The 22,994-nt window shown below is 37.4% G+C and overlaps 1 protein-coding gene across 3 annotated transcripts in view; it reads right to left on the bottom strand.

The window, feature by feature from the left end:
* The window catches only part of ebf2 (EBF transcription factor 2), a 38,649-nt gene that overhangs the window by 9,451 nt on the left and 6,204 nt on the right, over positions 1–22,994 (bottom strand). For 2 of the 3 annotated variants that reach the window (XM_056247367.1, XM_056247368.1), the window contains exons 6-13: positions 22,605–22,673; positions 12,057–12,138; positions 8,547–8,688; positions 8,252–8,382; positions 8,003–8,129; positions 3,866–3,954; positions 3,681–3,746; positions 2,384–2,561 (exon numbers count right to left, since the gene is read on the bottom strand). In XM_056247367.1, coding sequence (XP_056103342.1) covers positions 2,384–2,561; positions 3,681–3,746; positions 3,866–3,954; positions 8,003–8,129; positions 8,252–8,382; positions 8,547–8,688; positions 12,057–12,138; positions 22,605–22,673 — 884 coding nt within the window. The remainder of the gene's footprint in view (positions 1–2,383; positions 2,562–3,680; positions 3,747–3,865; positions 3,955–8,002; positions 8,130–8,251; positions 8,383–8,546; positions 8,689–12,056; positions 12,139–22,604; positions 22,674–22,994) is intronic. The other variant, XM_056247369.1, reaches the window with a different exon arrangement.

Here is a 22,994-nt window from a genome sequence, read left to right as displayed (position 1 = left end):
ACGCCCGTGTCTTTCTGTTTGGACTTCCACTGAATAAAGAGTTATTACCTGCTATTGCTTCCTGTTATTCGTTAAGTCATGACACAGGGATAAAAAGTACCCCATGTGTAAAATGAAATACTCTGCTGTATCTTTAATGCTGTGGGCATAATTTTCTGCCCGAGGTCCTGGACATCTTGTTCAGATATCATGGTTTCCATCAAATACCAACAGATAAAAAATCAAAACCTGACAGCCGGTGCTAGGAATCTTATAACGGGCCATGTGTGGATCTTCCAACAGGACAGTGATCCAAAATCAAACATCAAAATCAACACAAAAATGGGTCACTGAGCACAAAACCAAACATCTGCAATGGCCATCCCGTCCCCTGACCTGAACCCTATAGAAGATGAGTGGTGGTGAACTGAAGAGAAGAAGCGCCAACATTTATTAAAACTATTTAATAAAAGGGGGCAAATAATTGTTCCCAATGTGTTTTGGATAAAAACATTTATTTCATAATGTGATTTCCCCCCCACTTTCAAACCTTTTACTTCAATAAAAGGTTAGATTTTTGCTATTTTTTAAATAAAATATCAAAAGATTTAACAATGCAGATTTATTTTTACAGCCATTTTGTATCATATTTACCAAAAGGGCAAAATAATTCTGACCAACACTGTAACTACTTCATAAATATAATTTAGTACCAAAAAATCCCCTAAAATACAAAATATTGGATAAAAAACATTATCAAACTGAAATATAGTACATTCATAAAAAATTTTTTTTAAAGGCAGCCACACGAGCAGCCCTAGAAGGTTAAATAAAGACTGGAAGTGACAATTTTATTTAGGCTTCAAAATTCATAAAAGTTGTTCATTTGTTGAAATTATCTTAATGGACAAAACGTGTAAGTATCATAAACTGTTGTTGATCACAGAGCTTATTTTTTGCGATAATTAAAAAGACAAATCCTATTGAGTTTTTGTTGAGGTAACCAGTGTGATCCTAACTTCTGGGTTGGCCTTCACAAATATGTCAGCGCTCTATAAATGTGCTGAGATGAGGGTTATTGACATCTAGGTCATCTAGAACAGGGGTTTTCAAACTGGGGGCCGCAGCAAGTTGGAAGAAAAGTAAAAAAAAAAAAAAAGTAAAAAAAAAAAAAAAAAAGTAAAAATATTTATATTTATATTATTATGAGTATTGTAATGAAATAGCATTATAATAATTTGTGCATAGCCTATCTGAACATTATACTTGTAATGCTAATCTTTTAGAGATGCACCGATTGATTGGCTGGTGACCGGAATTGGACGATTTTCATGTGATTGTCGACCGGCCGATCAGTCTGACATGCTGATTTTATGCCGGTCTAATGCACTCGGGCGTCGGGCGCCGCATGATTAACATCGCGCAACATCAGCATCCCACATGCACACGGAACGCACATGTAGGAAACCTCGTGAATTACGGCCGTTTCAGATCTCAAGCGCGAGAGGCGCGTATTTTTTCGGCGTACATGTTATCAATGAGTGCATTCACAGCGCGAGCAGGAGCGCAAAGCAGGAGCGTAAGCAGCAGTGGGTTTCGGCACAATCTATTTTTGCTGCGCAGCTCACACTCAATTTAAGTGAAAGCACACTTTTGATGGACAAAATAAATATGATTTCACACAAAAAGTGCCTAAAATGCACATAATTTGCATGTCTAGTGTGTTTTAACAAGAACTGGAGTAGGCTATGTCAGAAAAGAAAATGAAGACTCAAATATTTATAGAAAATTTACCCATTTAAACTTAAACTTGTCTTAATTATTCAGTTTGGGTAAAATTATATGATGTTATATATATATATATATATATATATATATATATATATATATATATATGCTATCTATATATATATATATATATATATATATATATATATAGAGAGAGAGAGAGAGAGAGAGAGAGAGAGAGAGAGAGAGAGAGAGAGAGAGAGAGAGAGAGAGAGAGAGAGAGAGAGAGAGAGAGAGAAAGAGAAAGAGAAACAAATATTTGTGTGTGTTGTAAAGTGGTTAGAAAAAAGGAAATCAGATCGGCTAAAATCTGTATCGGCAGGTCAAACTCAATGAAAAATTGTAATCAGCCTAGAAAATTGTAATAGGTGCATCTCTATAATCTTTCTGATAGGCTGGTATCAAACACCATCACATAATCTGATGTTCACCTAGAGGTTTTATTTATTTCTACATTTGCTGTAGTAGTGTCGATGGGTTCAATAACACATCCTGCAGAAGGGGGGCCTTGGCCAGAAGCTATTGGTATTTGGGGGGCCTTGGCATGGAAAAGTTTGGGAACCCCTGATCTAGAACACTGAATAAGACTGAATCTTAAATGTCTTCAGATCCTTACCTTGGCTACTGGTTTGCCCGTGTTCCCCAATGCTTACACCCAGCTGTGTGGGATAAGAGTTGAGCCCCATGACACTGCCATGGACAGGGGAACTCGGCATGGCCTGCAGCTGACTGTGAGGTCGAGGCACGCTGTAAAGAGCCTCGGCTATATCTGCAGCCCGCTTCAGCAACATGTCCTGCAACAGCACAATATCAAAGACAAGTTTTGATTGACGGCAATACACAACGGGAAAACCTATCACTTCATTTCTCTCGATATGAACAGGAGACAGACAAATCAATTCAGCATACATACAGTGACCACATACAGTGTGGTCTAAGATTGCCAACAGTTCCAATTTACCGACCTGAAAAGGGTCTTCATCAGGTCAAACAAACACAAAACATTTGATTTATTTGATTAAAACCTGACCCAAAGCTCTTTAAAAACAAAGATTGCTCAGCACAGAAGCTGCATTACAAATCTGGACCAACACAGCCTTGTAATTTCTGTTGTATAAAGCACTTGTTTTGACATTAGGGAGACTTACTATTTTTGTATTAAATTTATATTCTGGAAACACTAGGCCGAACCTTATGATACAAAACCATTTTTGTGATAAAATTTTAATATTTTTCAAAGCATAAAATGTAAAAAAAAAGAAAAAGAAAAAAAGACAAAAAAATCAGTATACTGTTTATTTTTGTGACAAATGGAGTGGAAATGTTGTTGGATTGTATTGGATTAAAAGCAGCATTTTTATTTTATTTTGTGCTGGGGTTTTTTTTATGTTCCTTTGTATTTTATACCGTGATGGTAAACTTCACCCACTTGTAATACTGAAGAAAAGAGGACAAAATGATGTTTGTTTGACCTGCAGGTACGAGTTGAGTTAGTAAATTGAAAAGGAATTTTGTAAAAAAAACATTAATTTGTTGTTGCTGTGAACATGCATTTCTTAGATGTGCGTAAATTATTTCGAATGTTCTAAAAGCCTGAGACCACATTGGATTCAAAACTTCGCAAATCAAATAAGCTGATTTGTTACATTATCCAGATTTCCTTACTTCCATTGAAGTACACATGTTGTGCTATGGAACATTTTCAAATCATGCTAGATAATATGGATCTTGACATGATATTGATGGATTTCTGAAATTTCCGTTATGCTGATTATGTAATTTGAAACAAAATAGAAGCATGTTCACTAGTGATTTCAGACATTTGGACCCCATTGTATGTGTTCAAAGCACTCAGAGTGTTTGTTTCCATGCCACAGACAGTATTCTTATATCTACTGCAATTCAGTGGTTACCTGATTGCTGGTGGAATTTCCATAGAGTGACTCAACAACATCTGCTGCTCTTTTAAGTAACATTTCCTAAAATATAGAAAATCAGTTCCAGAGAGAGTAGATAAATATGACATATCTGTGGGTCTGTTGGTGTGTACTTCTGTGTTTGAGTTGACGGTTATATATGTACGTCAGTATTTACTAACCTTTGCCAATCTGTCGGGGTCACCAGGATGGCGAGGGATCAGCTTTTGAAGTCTCTGGAAGCCGTAGTCAATAGTTGGCTCGTTCAGTGCTAGAGATAACAATACTTAGTGAGAATCCATTATGTACTTTAAAATACCTGAAAATCTGAACAAATCCCTTTGTATGTAGTTAATGAAAGGGAATCAGGTAAGGGATTTATGTATGAATCCATAGCCACTCTCGTCCTGATTGATATTATCAGTCTTTTCCTCACAAGTGGCACCAATCAGAGTTGCAAATGACTGTGGTTACACTTTATATTGATAGTCCACTTTAGACATTCTATTAACTATATGTAACTTTGCAGCTACTTGTCTCTCATTAGAGTATTAGTAGACTTTTAGGTAAGGGTTCAGGTTAGTATAAGTTGACATGTACTTGCAAAGTCAGTATAATGTCTGTTGGGGGACCATCAAAATAAAGTGTTAGCAGAAATTAAACAGACAGACTACTAATACTCTAATGACTGCTAGTTGACATGTAGTTGCAAAGTTACTTATAGTTAGTAGAATGTCTAAAGAACTAGTATTACCATGATTGTTTCCAAACAGGTTTCCCAAATACTCCAACCCCCATTATACCATATTCCATTGTCCAGCCAAACATGTAGTTTCGCACAAAACTTTTATTGGATAAGTCAGAAGATGACATGTCACTCAAATAAACCTGGCAATGTATTGGTTTTCTGAAAGTGCCAAAGATCCACAGTGCTTCCAATCTTAGGGAAGTCAACTTACAAATGACTTCTAGTTATCTCTGCACTTCAAACATAGAAAGAAAGTAGTTTAACACAGTGTTTCCTAGCCCTCTTCTGTAACCCTCCCAACACTGCACATTTTTTGCTGCGTCCCAATTCGCATACTATCCATCCTAAATAGTATGCGAAATTAGAATTAGTGCGTCCCAAATAGTAGTATGCTGAAATGATTATTCCCAAGATACCCGGATGGTCTTTTTCCGGTTAGAATCCAAAGTGCAGATCCGTGCACACGATAACGGATAATATTGCCCACAACACATTGGGTGTTGGATAAGGACTACAAACACATATGAAAAGTGTTAAAAAACTACAAACATGGCAGATGTACAGAGTGACGGTTAAAGGGTTAGTTCCTCCCTCATGTTGTTCCAACCCCGTAAGACTTTCGTTCATCTTCGGAACACAAATTAAGATATTTTTGATTAAATCGGAGAGCTGTCTCACTCCTCCATAGGCTTCTAAAGGGATCCAAACTGTTATGAAAGTTATGAAAGACATGGTAAAATAGTCCGAGTGACTACAGTGGCTCAACCTTAAGTTTATCAAGCGACGAGAATACTTTTTGTGCGCAAAAAACAAACAAAAATAATGACTTTATTCAACTATTCATTTCCTTCTCTGTACGGCCGTGAGATTTCACGTAGTGATATTGCGCAAAGCTTCTTGGTTGCACGTCACACGTAGGCTCACTATTGGCCGACGCTGGTCATGTGTGTGATGCGTGACGTACAACCTAGAAGCTTTGCGTAGTTTCACTACGTACAGAGAAGGAAATTAATAGTGAAATAAAGTCGTTATTTTTGTTTGTTTGATAAGTTGATAAACTTAAGGTTGAGCCACTGTAGTCACTCGGACTATTTTAACGATGTCTTTCATAACTTTTGGGCCGGCCAGTTTCAATCCCTTAAAGATGAACTGAACTGAAAAAAATTGACGTTGATAACGTGTTGTTTATGACAATTAAAAGTAAATTACACTAAAAATTTTAATTAAAAATATCAATATAGCTTTTTTTAAGCAACACAAAAATTGCGCTTGTTACGCTGGCAGTTTCGATGACGTCACTGGCATGGTAGGACACGCAAAGGTGCATAGGCAACAGCTGCAGGTCCTAATACACAGACGAAAATGAGCACTTTTAACGGCATGGGTTACGCATTTGAACCTGTGAGGGACAGTCCAGTAGTTTCTGACTACCACCACCACATGGAGGATCAGTTTCAGGCTCCACATAGCCTACAGCACATGATCGTTTGGGGCGAAGTGACTGGTGTGGGTGTGTGAGCTGCCGGAGCATGGACACTGCACCGGAGTCAATCTGTTGCAGAGAACAGTCTCTGTTACAAAAAATGCACTTGAATAAATACCAAAAAGGGAGTCTATCTTAAATGATTTCTTGAACACAATGGCAAATCAGAAGCAACACATATAACTGTGATTGGCTTGCTACATCCCTCAACGCGATGTTATAGCGTTGTTATGAATAGAATGTTATGAATAGAAACTCTGGCCTGTAAATCGTTTCTATTTTGTTTTAGTTGTTCTTGTTGCTTTTCTGCAACAGATGAATAAAAATCTATTCGTTTTTATGTTTTATTCATAGATATTTCTAGTTCGCGGGAGTCCCGCGAATCGTTTTATTTATAACCCGCACATACAGAGTGAGTGCATTACCGCCCGCGCTCGCAGTCTCGGCCATCAGATGTAGTGCCGCGCAGCAGTCTATTGCGTTGGGAGTGCACGTCTCAAGGATAGTGTCGGGAAATATCGCTCGGGCTCGGGCAGAATAAGCTCTAGTTCACTCTTCCTACGCTAAGGAACCGAGAGTTGTCATCCAGTCTCTTTGCTAGAGAGAGAGAGAGAGATGAGGAAAACAAACAAGCATGCAAATGAAAATTATCGCGGCCGGAAAAATTATCGAGCTAATTTTTTTGTCGTGCGATTAATTTATTTATTGACTATCGCGACAGGCCTACTAAATAGTCTGTCACTACAAAATTTTCACTACAGACTCGAAATCCAGGGGCTGTCGGAGTGCTAGACAGTTTTAAGGCAGCTAGCCTTAACTTGAGGGCTGGTTTCCTTGTTAAAGGTAACGTTAGCCTGTGAAAATGTATCGTAACCCCAGCTGCCTTAGCCCTATACAATTCATTACTACAGCCAGGGGCAATACAGTATGATGAACCCGCCCTAGACCTGTTGGTTTCTGTTTCCCCAGCCATGTCAGCTAGCCTCAGACTATTTACATGCTATGGCTGCTCTGCTGGTGTTGGTTGGCAACGGAGTAGCCTACCATGCCAGTGACGTAGCCGAATGTTGAAATCCAACATGGCGGCGCCCATGTAACAAAAACAACATTTTCAACGTACAGTTTTATCCCTTTTAACAAATTCTGCCATTTTAATAATTGTACCAATGATAATAAATAAAATAGATCTGTTATATCACCGTTTTTCAAATTTCAGTTCAGTTCATCTTTAAGAAGCCTATGGAGGAGTGATCCAGCTCTCAGATTTAATCAAAAATATCTTAATTTGTGTTCCGAAGATGAACGAAAGTCTCAGGGGGTTGGAACAACATGAGGGAGAGTAATTACTGACAGAATTTTCATTTTTGGGTGAACTATCCCTTTAAGTGGAGAGGTTTAGATAAAGGTTTGAGTGATTCATTATCAGTATCTAACCTGATGAAACTATATTTGTTCAATGTTATCCACATTATATATTTGAACTTTTATAATGATACATTAACTTTCAAATGCATCATTATGCAAACACATGAGGAGAGCCTCCGCATATAAAACACCCACGACTGGCAGATCAACGTGCTACTACATTTCTCTCAGATTCGGTTAATTAAATTAAAATTAAATTTGGGGGATTTTAACTGTGACAAGATGATTGACAGGGCATTTAAATGGTGACAGATGCGCGTAACTAAGCGACAGAGCTGCCCGGCGTTAAAGACGCAATATGTCCAAAATCTTGCGTACTATTCTGCTACACACTCAAAAGTATGTACTTTTTCTTCACAAAAAAACATAATTTTTTTAGGCATTGTATAAGTAGGCGAATTGGGACGCATCACTTGTATGTCTCCCTAACCAAACACATCTGATTCAGCTCATCAGCTCATTAGTAGAGACTCCAAGACCTGAAATGGGTGGCAACATTAAAAAAGTGCAGTGTTGTGGCGGCTCCAGGAACAGGGTTGGGCACCACTGGTTTAACATAATATACTTGTCTTTAAATATGCAATTCTGCATGTCTATGTGTGTGTTTTATAACCAGTATAAATGTATATTTAATGTATTATTATTGTATATTATACAATTTACCTGTATAAATGAAGCGCCCTGGAGCTCCTTTACAGAACTGCTTAGATTTGTAGGACAGCGTAACTTCTACAACCCCTGGGATGTGTCGAGGAGGAGTTTGAACTCGGATTGCGTGAGGAGTGATAAGCTGCATGAATAATGACAGAAAAGTTTGGTTACAGATTCTTGGTACTCAATCATTGAGCCAATTATTCAAATATGACAAAGGCTTCCCTCATTAGAAGTCAAAGCTGGCTTGGATACACATACCTCGCTCCACACTAACATGCTCCCGAACACCACTTGCAGACCGTCAAAGAAGTTTTCCCCAATCACAATTACCATAGCCCCGCCTGTAGTCCAACCTTCACTGGGACTGATGGCTTTGATACAGGGAGTAGCTGAAGTGGAGAGAGAATGAAAAGGTGATTAAAAATGCAAGAAATGATCACGCAAGGACTGACGTCCCCCAGTAAGTCCTAAGTGACCATATAGATACTGTCTTGCAACAGAATAAGCAAATTTAGAGCCCCTTTTTCTCAAAGGCATTTCTTCTAAATCTCACCGTATTCCATGCTAGTCTCCATCGTCTCATTTGAATCCATTCTGCGAGCGCGACGTCCGTGTTTGGAGTTGTTGTGCACAAACATATTATCAGAAATGGCTAGTACAGGACCATCCACGTTGACCGTCGTGGACAGAACCACCTGTTTGGAATAAAAAATTTATCGTTAAAATTTATAGTTTGAGGAGATTTATGTAGTTCATAAAAACCTTCCTGTCAATTACTTTTGATTCATTTTAAAAAACGATCAGTGATATCCCTGACATGTTATCTTTAGAAACGGCTTCTACTGTTGATTTAAAATCTATAGTTTTAGCACTTGTCGAATCGTTTGTAAAAAAAGAGCACTACACAAATAACAGCCAAAGAGTGTAAGAACAAATTGTGATAATTGCAGAATATTGCAGTCCTCTCACATCCATCTCTTTATTGTTGAAATTATTTGTTCTTTTCCTTCTCTTCCTTTTGTATTCTTCTCCCTATAATCTACACTCTTACTCTTTTACCCCATGTTTCCTCCAGATTTTCCCTTCTCTGTTCTTCTCTTTATCTCTAGAAACCAAAATTCAAATCTTACTTTTAAACTATAGAGTGAAACTATAGAGTGCAACCATTCAAACTGAGCCAAAAATCCCCAAATACAATTTTAAATAGGTTTCAAACCACATACTAATGCGGTTTCAAAAAGAAATATTCACCAGATGACTTGAATAGCTATATTTGGAAAGAATGAATCGTTTTGTGAGTGGGAATTGCATCTGTATAGAATTGCATCAGTGTATTTAAAATTACAGTACTTATATTTACATCTTAATTTCTTCATTTCCAAACAGTAACCCATCGTGCTTTTATTTAGACGAGTTGCTGGCAAATAAAAACATGGGCTTCTGGTTTCAGATTGAAGCTCGGCACTGTGTTCATTTCCACGCATGCATCTCATTATATCAGGTGTATAGATGCATCGCTTCACTTTATAACCGGTAGCCCTTATATATTTTTAATTAATTAGCACCCTGCGCAACTTGACAGTCGCACTAAGCCATATTGCGATGTTGATTTAATTCGCCTTTGGCTAAGCCCCGCCCCCCTTAGTTACTGTTGCTACGTCCGACAAACAAACTTCATCTGGGCTCTGGTATCAACATGGCTTATGCTGTGACAGCTCGTCCTGCTGAAATTTTATCAAACTTTTATAAAGCAGCAAATAAAGTGTCCGATAGAAGTAGGCAAAAAGGGCTGCAATATACGGTCGAAGGCTATATTCACGACATACAGGTGAAACGCAAGGAACAACAAAGCATCCAAATAGAGGCCAAAGCAAACCGGTCACAGTCAAAAAATGAACCACCGCATATCCTACTAATCGAGACGGAGGCTGGGACTAACAATATCAAGGAGCAACACTGTTCATGCAAAGCTGGGTAGGTCTCTATTCACTTCTATAATCGTTATTACAAAGCAAACGGACTACGCGAGTATAACGTTGTATTTATTAGCAGCGTGTGCTAGACTTGACTTCGGATTAGGATTTGACTTCGGTTTTGGGAAGGGAAAAAAACGCACACCCCCCTCCAACCTCTCTGGGAAACGCGTATCTGTGTTACAAATGCCCCAGGCACAACGTTCAACCATATTTTTGATAAAACTACGACGGTAATAGCCTGCCGAGACCAAAAATATGAGACGCCTGTGTTAAAGTCAATGGAGCGCTGTGAAAAAGTGTCGGACCTCTGTGGGAGCTCGTTCTCGGCTGCGCTGTGATTGGTCAATCTACATTCTAGGGTGTGGCTTAGTCAAAGGCGAATTTCGATGTATCGTGCAGCCCTAGTGCTCACGCATGTACAAAAGATTGTCATTGTAGAGTTGAAGAAGACAATAAAACAATGTGACAACACATAAGAGGAATAGATAAGAGGGATGCTGGAAAACAATTCTCACTCCAAAAAAATGAATAAGGAAGGACAGCAGGGAAATGAAGAGTGAGGGATGAAATGTCAGATAGCAGCTCCAGTAGTGAAAGACAAGTGTGAGGAAGTAAAGCAGGAGGTCCCCAGTGAACACTTCCTGGGTCACATAACCTGACCTCCTCCATCTGGAGCCCATCACTCAAATCCTGACAACTTCCTGAAGCACCTTCCTCATGATCCCTTCTACTACTTTCCGGATTTTTCTCATGAGATATTAAACTCACAATCTCAGTTTATCCACCACTAGACTGCAAACAAAACCTATTCTTACATCGGAATATTTGTCTTATTTTCCAGTATATATATCTTTAAAACAAGATAAATGTACCCGAGAGACATAATAATGCGTTCTTCGATTTGCAGACTTTTGTCAATTGCTTCTCTTTTTTTTTTTTTTTTGCCTGTGTTGTCTTACAATTTACATTTAGTCATTTAGCAGACGCTTTTATCCAAAGCGACTTACATCTGAGGACTAAAGCAAGCGAGTCATCCTTACAATCTTACATTCAACATGCATTCTCTGTCAAATCCTTACTTTATCTTGTGCAAATTTCCTTGTAATGTATATATCTTGCTCTAAGGATGTTTGGATATTTTTACTGGTTATAAAACAAAGATGCTGATTAAGAATATGATTTTTAGTAGTGTAGAGAAAATAATTAAAGGATTAGTTCACTTTTAAAAAACCTTTTGCTGATAATTTACTCACCCCCATGTCATCCAAGATGTCCATGTCTTTCTTTCTTCAGTCGAAAAGAAATTAAGGTTTTTGATGAAAACATTCCAGGATTTTTCTCCATATAATGCACTTTGCTGGGCACCAAACGGTCCAAGGTCCAAAAGACAGTTTCAGTGCAAACTGTTCAAAGGGCTTTAAACAATTCCAGACGATGAATAAGGGTCTTATCAAGCGAAATGATCGCTCATTTAAAAAATAACAAAGTTTAAGTTTTATAAGCTCAAATGCTCGCCTTGCTCTATTCTGTGATGCACGTTCGTGACTCTCCTGTTCGAACTCGTTCATCAAAATGAACAAATCTTTTTTCGAGTCATTTGGTTCATTTAACGAACGAAATGAACGAATTGACTCGGAAAAAGATTCGTTCATTTTGATGAACGAGTTCGAACAGGAGAGTCACACAGAACAGAGCAAGGCGAGCATTTGAGCTTATAAAACTTAAACTTTGTTATTTTTTAAATGAGCGATCATTTCGCTTGATAAGACCCTTATTCATCGTCTGGAATTGTTTAAAGCCCTTTGAACAGTTTGCACGGAAACTGTCTTTTGGACCTTGGACCGTTTGGTGCCCAGTAAAGTGCATTATATGGAGAAAAATCCTGGAATGTTTTCATCAAAAACCTTAATTTCTTTTCGACTGAAGAAAGAAAGACATGGACATATTGGATGACATGGGGGTGAGTAAATTATCAGCAAAAGTTTTTTTAAAAGTGAACTAATCCTTTAACTCGGCAAAAAGGAATGAATTCACTGTGACAACAGAACATTTTAGCATTTTGCAAATACATATAAAATGATCCATACCTGAAATCTCCTCATGTCTCGGGGGTTCCCTGCGGTTTTCAGACAATTTTGATTGCACTTCAGGAAAAACTTCAAGAAAAATCTGTGGGAAACAAACAACAACCAAGCTGTAAACCAGTAAACCAAGCTAGAAGAAGAGGCCTTACTGTAGATGGAGAGACTTCAATCCCGGAAGTGAATTGTTTGTCGCTTTCTTATAAAATAAGTAAAAATAGGTACTGTATATCCACTTTTAAAAGGGAGTATTTTATGTTGGTCCTGTGCAGTTCATGGCAACATTGCTACATTTCAGTGTTTTATTTTAAAGACATTTTTTGTTTACTTCTCTATGATGCATATTTTGTACTCCAATGCAAAGTCAACGTAAAGTCCACAAGCAAAAGTTATCCTCTGTCTCTCACTCTACCATTTTGTAGAATTGACAGAAGAATAATAGTTAGGGTTCATATTTTAGGGTTCGAAATACAAAAATATACAAGTTTTGTATTTCTTTTTGGAACTGGTAGGCCTGATTGGTCGGAGCTGATGCATCTCAGTCTTTTTGAGGTGAATTTTTTTCATTCAAAAACTGGGGTGTATAAGCTCAGATCAGTGATGCCTACGATCCATCAGTTCTCAAAAGAAATGTACTCAATGAAAGAAAACAAGTTGATAAAAAGATTGAGTCTAATATTTGGTAATAACATGCATCAGCAATTATTTTTGTAGGGTGTTCATTTTTGACCTGGTCCACCACAAGTATATATAAAAAAAAAGATTAAAAAAAATTCAATTATATTTTCAATTATTCAATTATAAGTTATTATACACTGTGTGAGTAAAGTCAGTATGTTTTAGTTCAATGCGATAACATCGGGAAAAAGAAATCATCCTGGAGTAAAAATGACCCGAACATGAGGATTAAATCCCCCAAAAATCCAAAACAAGCTACAAATGTGTTATTTGTGAGATGATGTGAGAACATGTGTCTAGAGCTGTAAATTACTAATTGCACTTCATTACTACATTTAAACTTATTAAGACCTTCAAAGTACAAAGTACATATGTCACAGGTCATCATGAAGCAGACCTAAATGATCTGGAAAATGCTTTGACCCTCTTTTCCCTTAAGTATAATTTCCCTTAAGTACTTTTATGCCCCTGTATGTATGTAAAATGTTCATTCCATAACGATTTGGCAAGGCTAAGCAATAACAACTTACAAAAGAAAAAAGAAAAAAAAAAGGGCTCCAGCTGTTTTTGTCCCAAAAAACATGTGGATACAGTTGAACTAAGACTGACCAACTATAGTTTACCATTTGATCTAGCCTTTTTTACTATAAACACTGCATCTGATCCACTGTCCTCCAACCCTCTCCCTCGTTCTTATCTTACAACACACTTGTCAAGGTCTTGCGTGCTGTTTCGTGCCTAGCGTACTATTCTTTTCACTTTAACTATGATAAACTTTTTAGTCCTTCATGAAATCATAGAGCACAGCTGCAAGCAGGCAAATGAAAGCACATCGGCCAGGCACACATTAACATGCATTAGTCACTCCCCCACCCACTTAGGATGCAAATCTCTAAGCCTCGCTGCCTTGCACCTTCTGCCATGTATCCATTCACTGCATCATAATTAGACCCATCTTGCATAATTAATTAGGACTCCTGGAAAACCTTGCAACTTCAGCACAACATCCCTCCATCTCTGTTGTGTCATAAGGAAAAGTTTAATAATCACGTTTTGCACAGCTGTGATATTTAGATATTTAGAGTAAGGTCTTCTTCACCAACGCGATCTCACAGTAAGTATTTTACGAGGTGACTAATTCATAAAAATGTGTACTAGGATTACCTCACTTGTATATTTGTGTAAGATTTGTTTAGACCCCAGTGATGATGGGTGAGTTTAGGGGTTAGGGGTGGTCCTTCCTGGTGACTTTTTTTGAAAAATCATATGAATTCGCGCAATTCAATTCGTACGCCACTATAGAGCTGCACGATTAATCGTCTCGATTCAAGCATCCACGCGATCTCATCCCTAAAGTGATTTGGCTATGTCTATTAAACCTTTGACAAGTAGCCTATGATCACGGCGAACATTAAAATAATTTCGTACCCAAAACTTTTTAGTTTCCACAAAAATATATTAAGCAGCAAAAACTGTGTTCGACATTGATAAAAATCTGAAATATTTTTGAGCAGCATATAAGAATGATTTCTGAAGGATCATGTGACACTGGAGACTGGAGTAATGATGCTGAAAATTCAACTTTGATCACAGGAACAAATTACATTTTACAATATATTCAAACAGAAAACAATTATTTGAAATGTTAATAATATTTTGCAATATTACCGTTTATACTGGATTAAATAAATGCAGCCATGGTGAGCATAAGAGACTTATTTAAAAAACATTAAATAATCTAAATGATTCCAAATGTGTGAATAGTGTGAATGATTTTTTTTTTTACAAAACCAAACCTAATCATTTTTATTATTAATCAGAAGAATTTTTACGGTTTTAAATGATTATGTAAGATAATACATAATGTGTCTCATGAAGTGGGTTGAATTAATGTCCAGAAAAAGCTCAAATATTGGATAGTTTTGATTTGTATAACATTTTGGTCACCTGTACGTTCAGTAATTTCATACTTAATTGGTGGAAGTTATTATTATTTTACAATCACTATAATAAAAAGTAACATTAAAGATAAGTAGGTATTTCCAAATGTTACATTTCTACCGTTTTGAAACTAAACCTGCAATTTCTTGATAAGATGTGTATTAACTCAAACAATAACTGTTTTCTGGATGGTTGTAAGTTGGTATTATTATACACTTCAGAATAAACTGAATATAAGTTATATATTTATCATTTGAATAGCACTAATGCCCATTGCCACAGACACAAAACAAAGGATGAGAAAGAGACTTGATATGTTAGATGCAGAACCATCACTCATCAGTATTTCCTCTTGTCCATCTCAGCTCCCTCCCATCCCGTCTTAGAATAACAAAACAGTGTCATGACATCGAGGGAGTGGGGGAAGGAAAATTAGGAAACCAGATGTGCAGCATCGAAACACTGACATGCTGAAAAGTTTCGGCATCAATACATCAACGACTGTATGCCACATGTGTGTGTGAGTACAGCCACTCATCACAACAACATTATATCAAACCCAAATTCTTTGAAATGAACCAACTGTTCATTAGAGATGAAGTATCAGACATTGACGTACTGATATCCTACGTGTTATATTCATCATCGGCAAACAAAACAACAACAAAAATCCCAGTAAAGTCTAGTCTTGAATAGGTGAGGATTGTGGGGAAGCCTCTGAGGGGTTTAGGGTAGCAGAGGTTAGCTAGGGCTGGTCATAAATACTCTGGGCTCCCAAAATCCCATGGCAGACTTTGGGGCCAGACTGGTCGTGGGGTTAACAGGGCACGTTCCCAACCTCTGACCCCACTAACAGGGCACACATAGAGGCTCTAAAAATCAATACCTCCATCACCACATACCACACCGGGACCTTTCACACTTGCTCCCACAACTAAGGAAAATAAAAGCAACCAACCAACATCTTGTTTCAGGACTCTTGGCTTTACAAAGATTTTTTCTTTCAGTCAGTTACCAACTGCTCTAAATATTCTGTCATCACATTACGCTTGTGAGAGCTTCAATAACACTTTATTTTGATGGTTCACTTTCGGTAACACTTTATTTGAAGGTGACGTGTACATTACTAAACAGTAAAGTATGCATAATTACAAGTAACTAACCCTAAACCAAACCACAGTACATGTAGTTAATTCGTATTACTTAGAACTTATTTGAGTAAGTATAATGTAACAGCGTCACCTTAAAATAAAGTAACTCTGCAACTACATGTCAACTAACTTTCATTAGATTATTAGTAGACTGTGGGTTAGAAGGGTTAGTTGACATGTACTTGTAAAGTAACATATAGTCAGTGCTTAATTTGTAAATGAATAATTCTGTGTTGTGACGTAAAAGTATAACTATAAAGTATCATTCACAAGTTTCTTTCACTATCCCGATGACTATCAGCTGAATTGTCCAGGGGAACAGACTAGATCCATCTTCTCGAGATGAGAAACACCCTCAGCTTTACTCACGGATATGAACAATGATAATATGCTTGACTGTCTTTTTGACATTTTGGTGATGTTAACTTATTTTTATTGGAATAATTCGTCAAGTTTAGGCCTATGCACTCTCTCCAAACTTTCTGCAAAACAAAAAGCAGCAAGAAACACCAAACAATGAGAATGATTTTGAACTTAAGAAAGCTGATTGGTCAAAAATACGTTTAGGGCCAATAGCAAAACAAAATACATCTGTATAAACCTGCACTCGCTGCCCTGACATTCTCACACACATGCACTGTCACCATGTTATACACTTTAAAAACAAATGCCTAAATGCAAAAAATCCAAAATCGGACATTTTCCGGACCAGGATCCGGCTCAAATTAATGTCTGTAGAGGAAGCATCAAAATAAAGTGTTAGCAGATATTAAAGGGATAGTTCACCCAAAAATTTACATTTTGTCATCATTTAGAAGATATTTTGTCGGTAACCAGTTTATTATATTTTTGGTAACCACTAACCAGTATTTTTTTCCTACTATGTTAGTCAATGGCTACTGTCATCAACATTCTTCAAAATATATTATTTTGTATTCAGCAGAAGAAAGAAACTCACAGAGGTTTGGAACAACTTGAGGGTGAGTAAATGACAGAATTGGCTATCCCTTTAAGCAGACAGCCTACTAATGACTGCTAGTTGACATGTAGTTGCAAAGTTACTTATAGTTAGTAGAATGACTAAAGTGGACAATCAGTACAGTGTAACCAGAGCTTCTATTTTGTATTTTTCTAAAAAAAATAAAACACTTATAAGTTATATATTTAATATATTATAAGCATGACAATTTAAGTGATAACAATTGAGAAAATTCACATGAATTTCATATCTCTTCTCCTTTAATGATAGCAAGATGCTCAAATCCTGTCGAATCATGTTTTCCCAGCATATTCTGAGAATATTACAAAGAGCATGTTTTGTGCTTCAATTGCAGCAAGGAAATATGACTTTTTATACAACAGAGTATGTAGTAATGTCACAAATTTGCTTATTTGTTAAGTGACTTAGAAACTGCACGATATTTTTTATTCATATAACATTGTAACAGCTGTTTGTTTTTTAGTCATTATGGTCCCAAGCTCTAGTAACTCTTTCACTGACCACCTAATTAGTTGACTTGCATGTTTTTGTTTCTGTCTGCGCTTAAAGACATACTCAGAGAATGTCTATGCGCACACACACACACACACACACACACAATTACGTCTATGGAGAGTCCCCATAAAACATGAAAACAAAACGTGTGTGTGTTATAATGCTCAGTGCTTCCTTGAGTATGTCTATGTAAGCACAAATTTATTTAACCAATCCAAAAACAAAAAATACATTTCTGCACAAGCCTTCATCTTTGTGGGGAAACAAAGGCAGGATAATCTGCATGAATACAAGAGTGGCAGATAGGAGAAGAGAAGGGAAAGATGTCTGCTTAATTAGCCAGTAATGATGGGATCTGACAAACAACATCTGTTTCCAAATTGGGAGTGTGTGTGTGTGTGTGTGTGTTTGTTTGGGAGGGGGGTAGAATGGAGAATGCCAGCACTCACTTTACCGAATGTCTCAAACAGAACAGCTTGATGTGAGTTTTCAGAGGGAAGCAGGAAGCAAAAGCATGCCGCAAAAACAGACCGAAATATAAATGCTTGAAAAAATTCATACTTTTGAAAGTCATTTTTGCCCCACTGATATTAGAGATAATGCTTAATCAGCAGCCTTGCCACCAAGTCATAATGAGACGAGTGTGTGTGTGTGTGTTTGTGAGGTCTTAAATTTCACTAATGAGTTAATGATGCCCCCTGGTGCTAGTCTGGCCCCTCTGTTTGTTTGTTTGTTTGTGTGTGTGTGTGTGTGTGTGTGTGTGTGTGTGTGTGTGTGTGTGTGTGTGTGTGTGTGTGTGTGTGTAATCTGGAGGAGATCCAGAAGATCTCATCCTCCATGGTAAATTCCATATGCCTCAACATAATCCCACTTTCTCCACAGTAATGCATTCCTGCTTTTTGTATATACTGCAGGATTAAGGATAAATTCATAAGGACAGATGCCCCGAATTAGTTTACAGTACTGATCTCATAGACGTGCATTTGTGAGAGATCAGACAACGTGGACTATATATAGTGTGTGATGAATCTGTCAGGACTCGGGTCAGGGCTGATAGGGCCATTGACAGCTTCCCAGCAGGCCTGCTGTGAGCCCTGTCAGTCTCTTCTCCTCCTCCAACACGGTTCCTCCCTGCTCTCACTCCTGTCTGCATGTGTACACATTTGCTATGGATTAGTTATGGACATTATATTTCAGCACCACTGCGGTGACAGGAATCACCTTTCCAAATCATGCCTGATCAATTGAATTGAAAGCAGATGGACTCAGAGACCTCAAATTTCAAAGATGATTCAGGGATGAAACCAGGGCTTTTGAAAATCGTTAAAAATGATTTAAAGTGTTTTGGTTAGACCTCATTGACACTCTATCCGACCTATTGAGATTTTAAGTTCTGTATTTTATTTTGGTTATTATGGGTATTATTTTGTTTTGTTGATAGTTATGATCCTGGGCAGGTCTTGGGCTTTGTATATAGTTATAATTTTTAAATATATTAAAAAAGGAGTCACAAAAATAAATAAGAGAGCATTTTAACATAACAAAATATGAAAAAATGAAGGGGCTTGAATACTTTTGCAAGGCAAGTGTATATGTTTCAAAGCAGAAACAATTATAATTATTCAAATTAAAATGACATAAAAAGTGTTTTATAATATTCTCGTTTGATTGTTAATTTTATCTCACCACTCAGATTCCAAATATACCTGTTGGTACTTGGTAGTATAACTCATGTTGAAAGTTGTATTATGCTCAAAGAAATGCTATTATGTTTTGTTCTGCCATCCCTTCACTTGTCTTATAGTGCGCACTCTTTGTTGGTGCTGTTACAGAACATTTTCCCTTCAGGAACAGATAATTGTCTTTCTATATTGATCCAATAGTTTTGCACTCCCCTGGGTTTGATTAGCAAAGTAAGAGGGGACAGATGGTACCATTCCTATTACTGTGATTTTTTTCTCTTTTTCTTTTTTCCCAGAGCACTCATTGTAGATAGACCTAAGGAAGCGAATCAAATGCTATGTCAGACCAGTCTTTAAAACAACAGCCCCAAGTTTGTATTCAAGTGCACGTCCTTGGATTGCTTCTATGGCTCTTAAATTTGAGAATACAATAACCATTTTATCAAAGGTAACTGAGAATAGAGGACCTGCATTTATAACTACATCCAAGATAGATTTTACAAACTACTAACTTTTTCAGCAATTACCAAGACAACATTTGGAAACAGATTTATGATAAAAGACAAACAAATAAACATGCATACCAATCCATCAGCCTTATTCTTGCGGTAGCCTTATTACATTGATGCGATTATACCATATTGATTATTTTGTTTGTTTTAACCTATATAGATTGAAAACCCACAAAACCCACCATGGGATTGATCCCTATTCAACCCTCTCCTTCTTTTCAACAGTTCTTTTCATCCCTCACTAATCGTATGCGTCCATTTATTGAACCTGTGTGGTAGTGACTTGCTGAGTCTCAAGCTGTTAGTCCAGCTGTACATTTACTACAAAGCTTAAAAGATATAGCAGGATATATACCAGGACTTTCTAGGAATCTTTCTCTTCTTATGAAGCCAAACATAATTAGTGCTTCCACTTTGCCAAACTTTTCCTAATCCAATTAAGGCATGTTATGAACAACACTAAAAACAACTGAAAATATATGGACACTTTTACACAAACACACACACACCTTTACTTAGCTATCTAAATGGGGACATTGCATAGACTTATGTTGTTTTTATATATAGTTTTATAATGTTTTAAAACCTAACCCTAACCTACACCATAATCCTAACCCTAACTGAAAACTTTCTGCATTTTTACAAACGTTATTTCCTTTTATACTGTTTTTACAAACGTAATGTTGTCATGTTTAACTCAATTCTGGGTACAAATTTGTCCCCGAAATATGGTTAAGTAGGTACACACACACACACACACACAAACACTTTACATAGAAATAGGCATTTTTATATTTTCAAAAAACATCACTTAGTATGATATAAGCTGTTTTCCTCATGGGGACCAAAAAATGTCCCCACAAGGACAAGGATTTTGGATATTGCAATCTATGTCCCCATAATGTAGGGTCTACCAGGCCACACACACACACACACACAAACTTAAATTAAATACCAAAGTCCTTATTTCCATACAACTAATCATCGATACTCTGAACTTAAACCCATACATTAACTCAACCCTTTTTACAATTAAAAAAATGTACTTAATCTATATATTGTTTTTATAAATAATGATAGCACCAGATGTCCCTGATGGACGAATATGTAAATCAAGATCAGTGGTACACGCACACACACCTCGTGGTCAACATATGCCAACCAAAATGTTCATTTACATATTATCACTATTCCCAATTTGCATGAGACATTTTTAAAACAGTGGCTTTCATCCACACGATTAAAGTATGTGTCCAAAGCACATGTGTGTATTGATCAGTCATGGACTGTTGGATTGACTAAGCTGGTCTTTCAATCAATATGCACAATGATAAGACTTACAATTATACAAACAAACTAATGAAGGTTTCAATGTGCAAAAACTCATGTTTAATATAAGAAATGGACAGGTAATGATTAAAAGCTAGGCCATGATCTCTGGCAGCAAGAAGAGCCAAGGGAAGATGTGGGGATCATAATGTGACAAAAGCCTCCTTCAGCATCAGCTGAGAGCTATTCTCTCCCCTTCTGCTAATAACTGGATTAGTTGTGGAGGCAGAAAGGGGGTGGAGAGACAGACAGACTGAGCAGCAGGTCCAAACAAAACGGACACAGATTAAAAAACGAGGGGGGTGAAGGTGCTTTGGGATCCCAATTCCCACATGCATCGGGGAGGTGTCCTGATGAGCCGACTAATTATATCAATATTAGGGGGAAAGGATGTAGGTGGCATAGAAAACGAGAGAGTGAAGGGTATTAAAACTAGAAAAATCTGCTATCGAAAAAATACTTGACTATGAATATATTAAATATCTTTGTTAACTCTCATATTCAAATTTCCCTTGGTCTTTCAAAGTACGAATCTATCAATGATGTAGCACTACTTATATCCACAACAGGCATTCACAATTTTCTAAATGGTACACAATGCATAAAAAAGCCAACCAGTTTGTTTGAGCAGCCAAATATGAGAAGTATCATAATGCACTAATGAGGCAATATATAAGCTACAGCTTTAAAAAAGAAAAAAAAAAGAAAAAAAGCTGTCAATACCAAACATGGCTGTCTAAACCCTTCATTTTATTAAAACTCTGGGTAAGTCTGACCTTGTTTGGAGAATTAAAGAGATAGAAGGAACAGATATGACAGAGAGAGAGAGAGAGAGAGAGAGAGAGAGAGAGAGAGAGAGAGAGAGAGAGAGAGAGAGAGAGAGAGAGAGAGAGAGAGAGAGAGAGAGAGAGAGAGAGAGAGAGAGAGAGAGAGAGAGAGAGAGAGAGAGAGAGAGAGAGAGAGAGAGAGAGAGAATCACAGAGAAAACTATAAAAACAGCTGTGGTGCTAAGGAATTCTGGGAAACTCTATGAGACAACTTTCCACTCTCGACGTGAGAAAGACAGAGCAGATCCTCAGAGACGCTTTACAAACACTGTTAGCTTGAAAAGGGAGAGAGAGGTAAAGAGGGATATCTGAAAATAAGGGAAACTATATTATCCATATATCTTTGAAAGATAGCTTAGGGGTGATCAAGTTGTGGGACAAAGAGTGATTTAGCATATAAGTGTTGTATTTATGTAGTGAGTAGAGAAAGGAGAAAATATGTAAGAAACTGATCCTTTCTGCGCAATGAGAAAATGAATAAAGAAGGACAGATGTGTTCATTCTTAAACCCCAAATCACTATACTCTAAATTATAAGTGCTGGGTTGTTTCAACCCATGTTTGGGTCAAATATGTACAAACCAACCGTTGGGTTTCAAAATTAAATTTAAAAATGTAAACCAACGGTTGGGTTTGTCCATATTTGACCTAACATGCACTTATAGCATTTATAATTTAGAGAGAGCGTATAGCTAAAATTCAAATTACTTATATTCTTTACTTTACTAAACTTGTCCCAAAGAGACTTTATTGGTCAGTTTGGCCCTAGTTTTAGTATGCCAGTCTTAGGACTCATAGGACCCTTGAGTTGAGTTTCCCAGGTTTTCCTTCCCTTTAATAACACAGCCTGCACAAAATCGAGGCAAAACATACTGTGTGAACATATAAATCACTCAAACTTGTGTGTAGGGAACTAGAAAAGTTGTGTAACTGGACTTACCTGTCAATGATGACAGGATCGGATGGTGTCTCGTTGCGATTGCCGCAGCTTTTTTTCTCACAGCAGCGACTTTGTACGGGAAAAGAGAACATAATGAATTATTAAAACTTGCTCCATAAGACCAGTACAATTAAGACTCAGAAAAAAAAGGCAGGCCAGCAATCTGTCACATTGATTGTGAATGATCAAGCTCAATCCCTGCTTCTAAAGCATACACACACAAACCCGACCCTATCAGACACACACACACACCGTCGGTGGACCTCCTGCCCCCCCCCCCCCCCCACCACAAACACACACACAATCCCCCCACCCCATGCACCACGCCACCAGCATAACAAAAGTGCCCCCCACCCCTGGCCATCTGCCTATATGCTTTCTCCTCACAGT

Source organism: Rhinichthys klamathensis, unplaced genomic scaffold (genome assembly GCF_029890125.1).
Source record: "Rhinichthys klamathensis goyatoka isolate OS25496 unplaced genomic scaffold, OSU_Roscu_1.1 h1tg000046l_1, whole genome shotgun sequence".
Lineage (NCBI taxonomy): Eukaryota > Metazoa > Chordata > Actinopteri > Cypriniformes > Leuciscidae > Rhinichthys > Rhinichthys klamathensis.
Note: the sequence above shows the minus strand (reverse complement) of the source record. Positions and strands in the feature narration are given on the sequence as shown.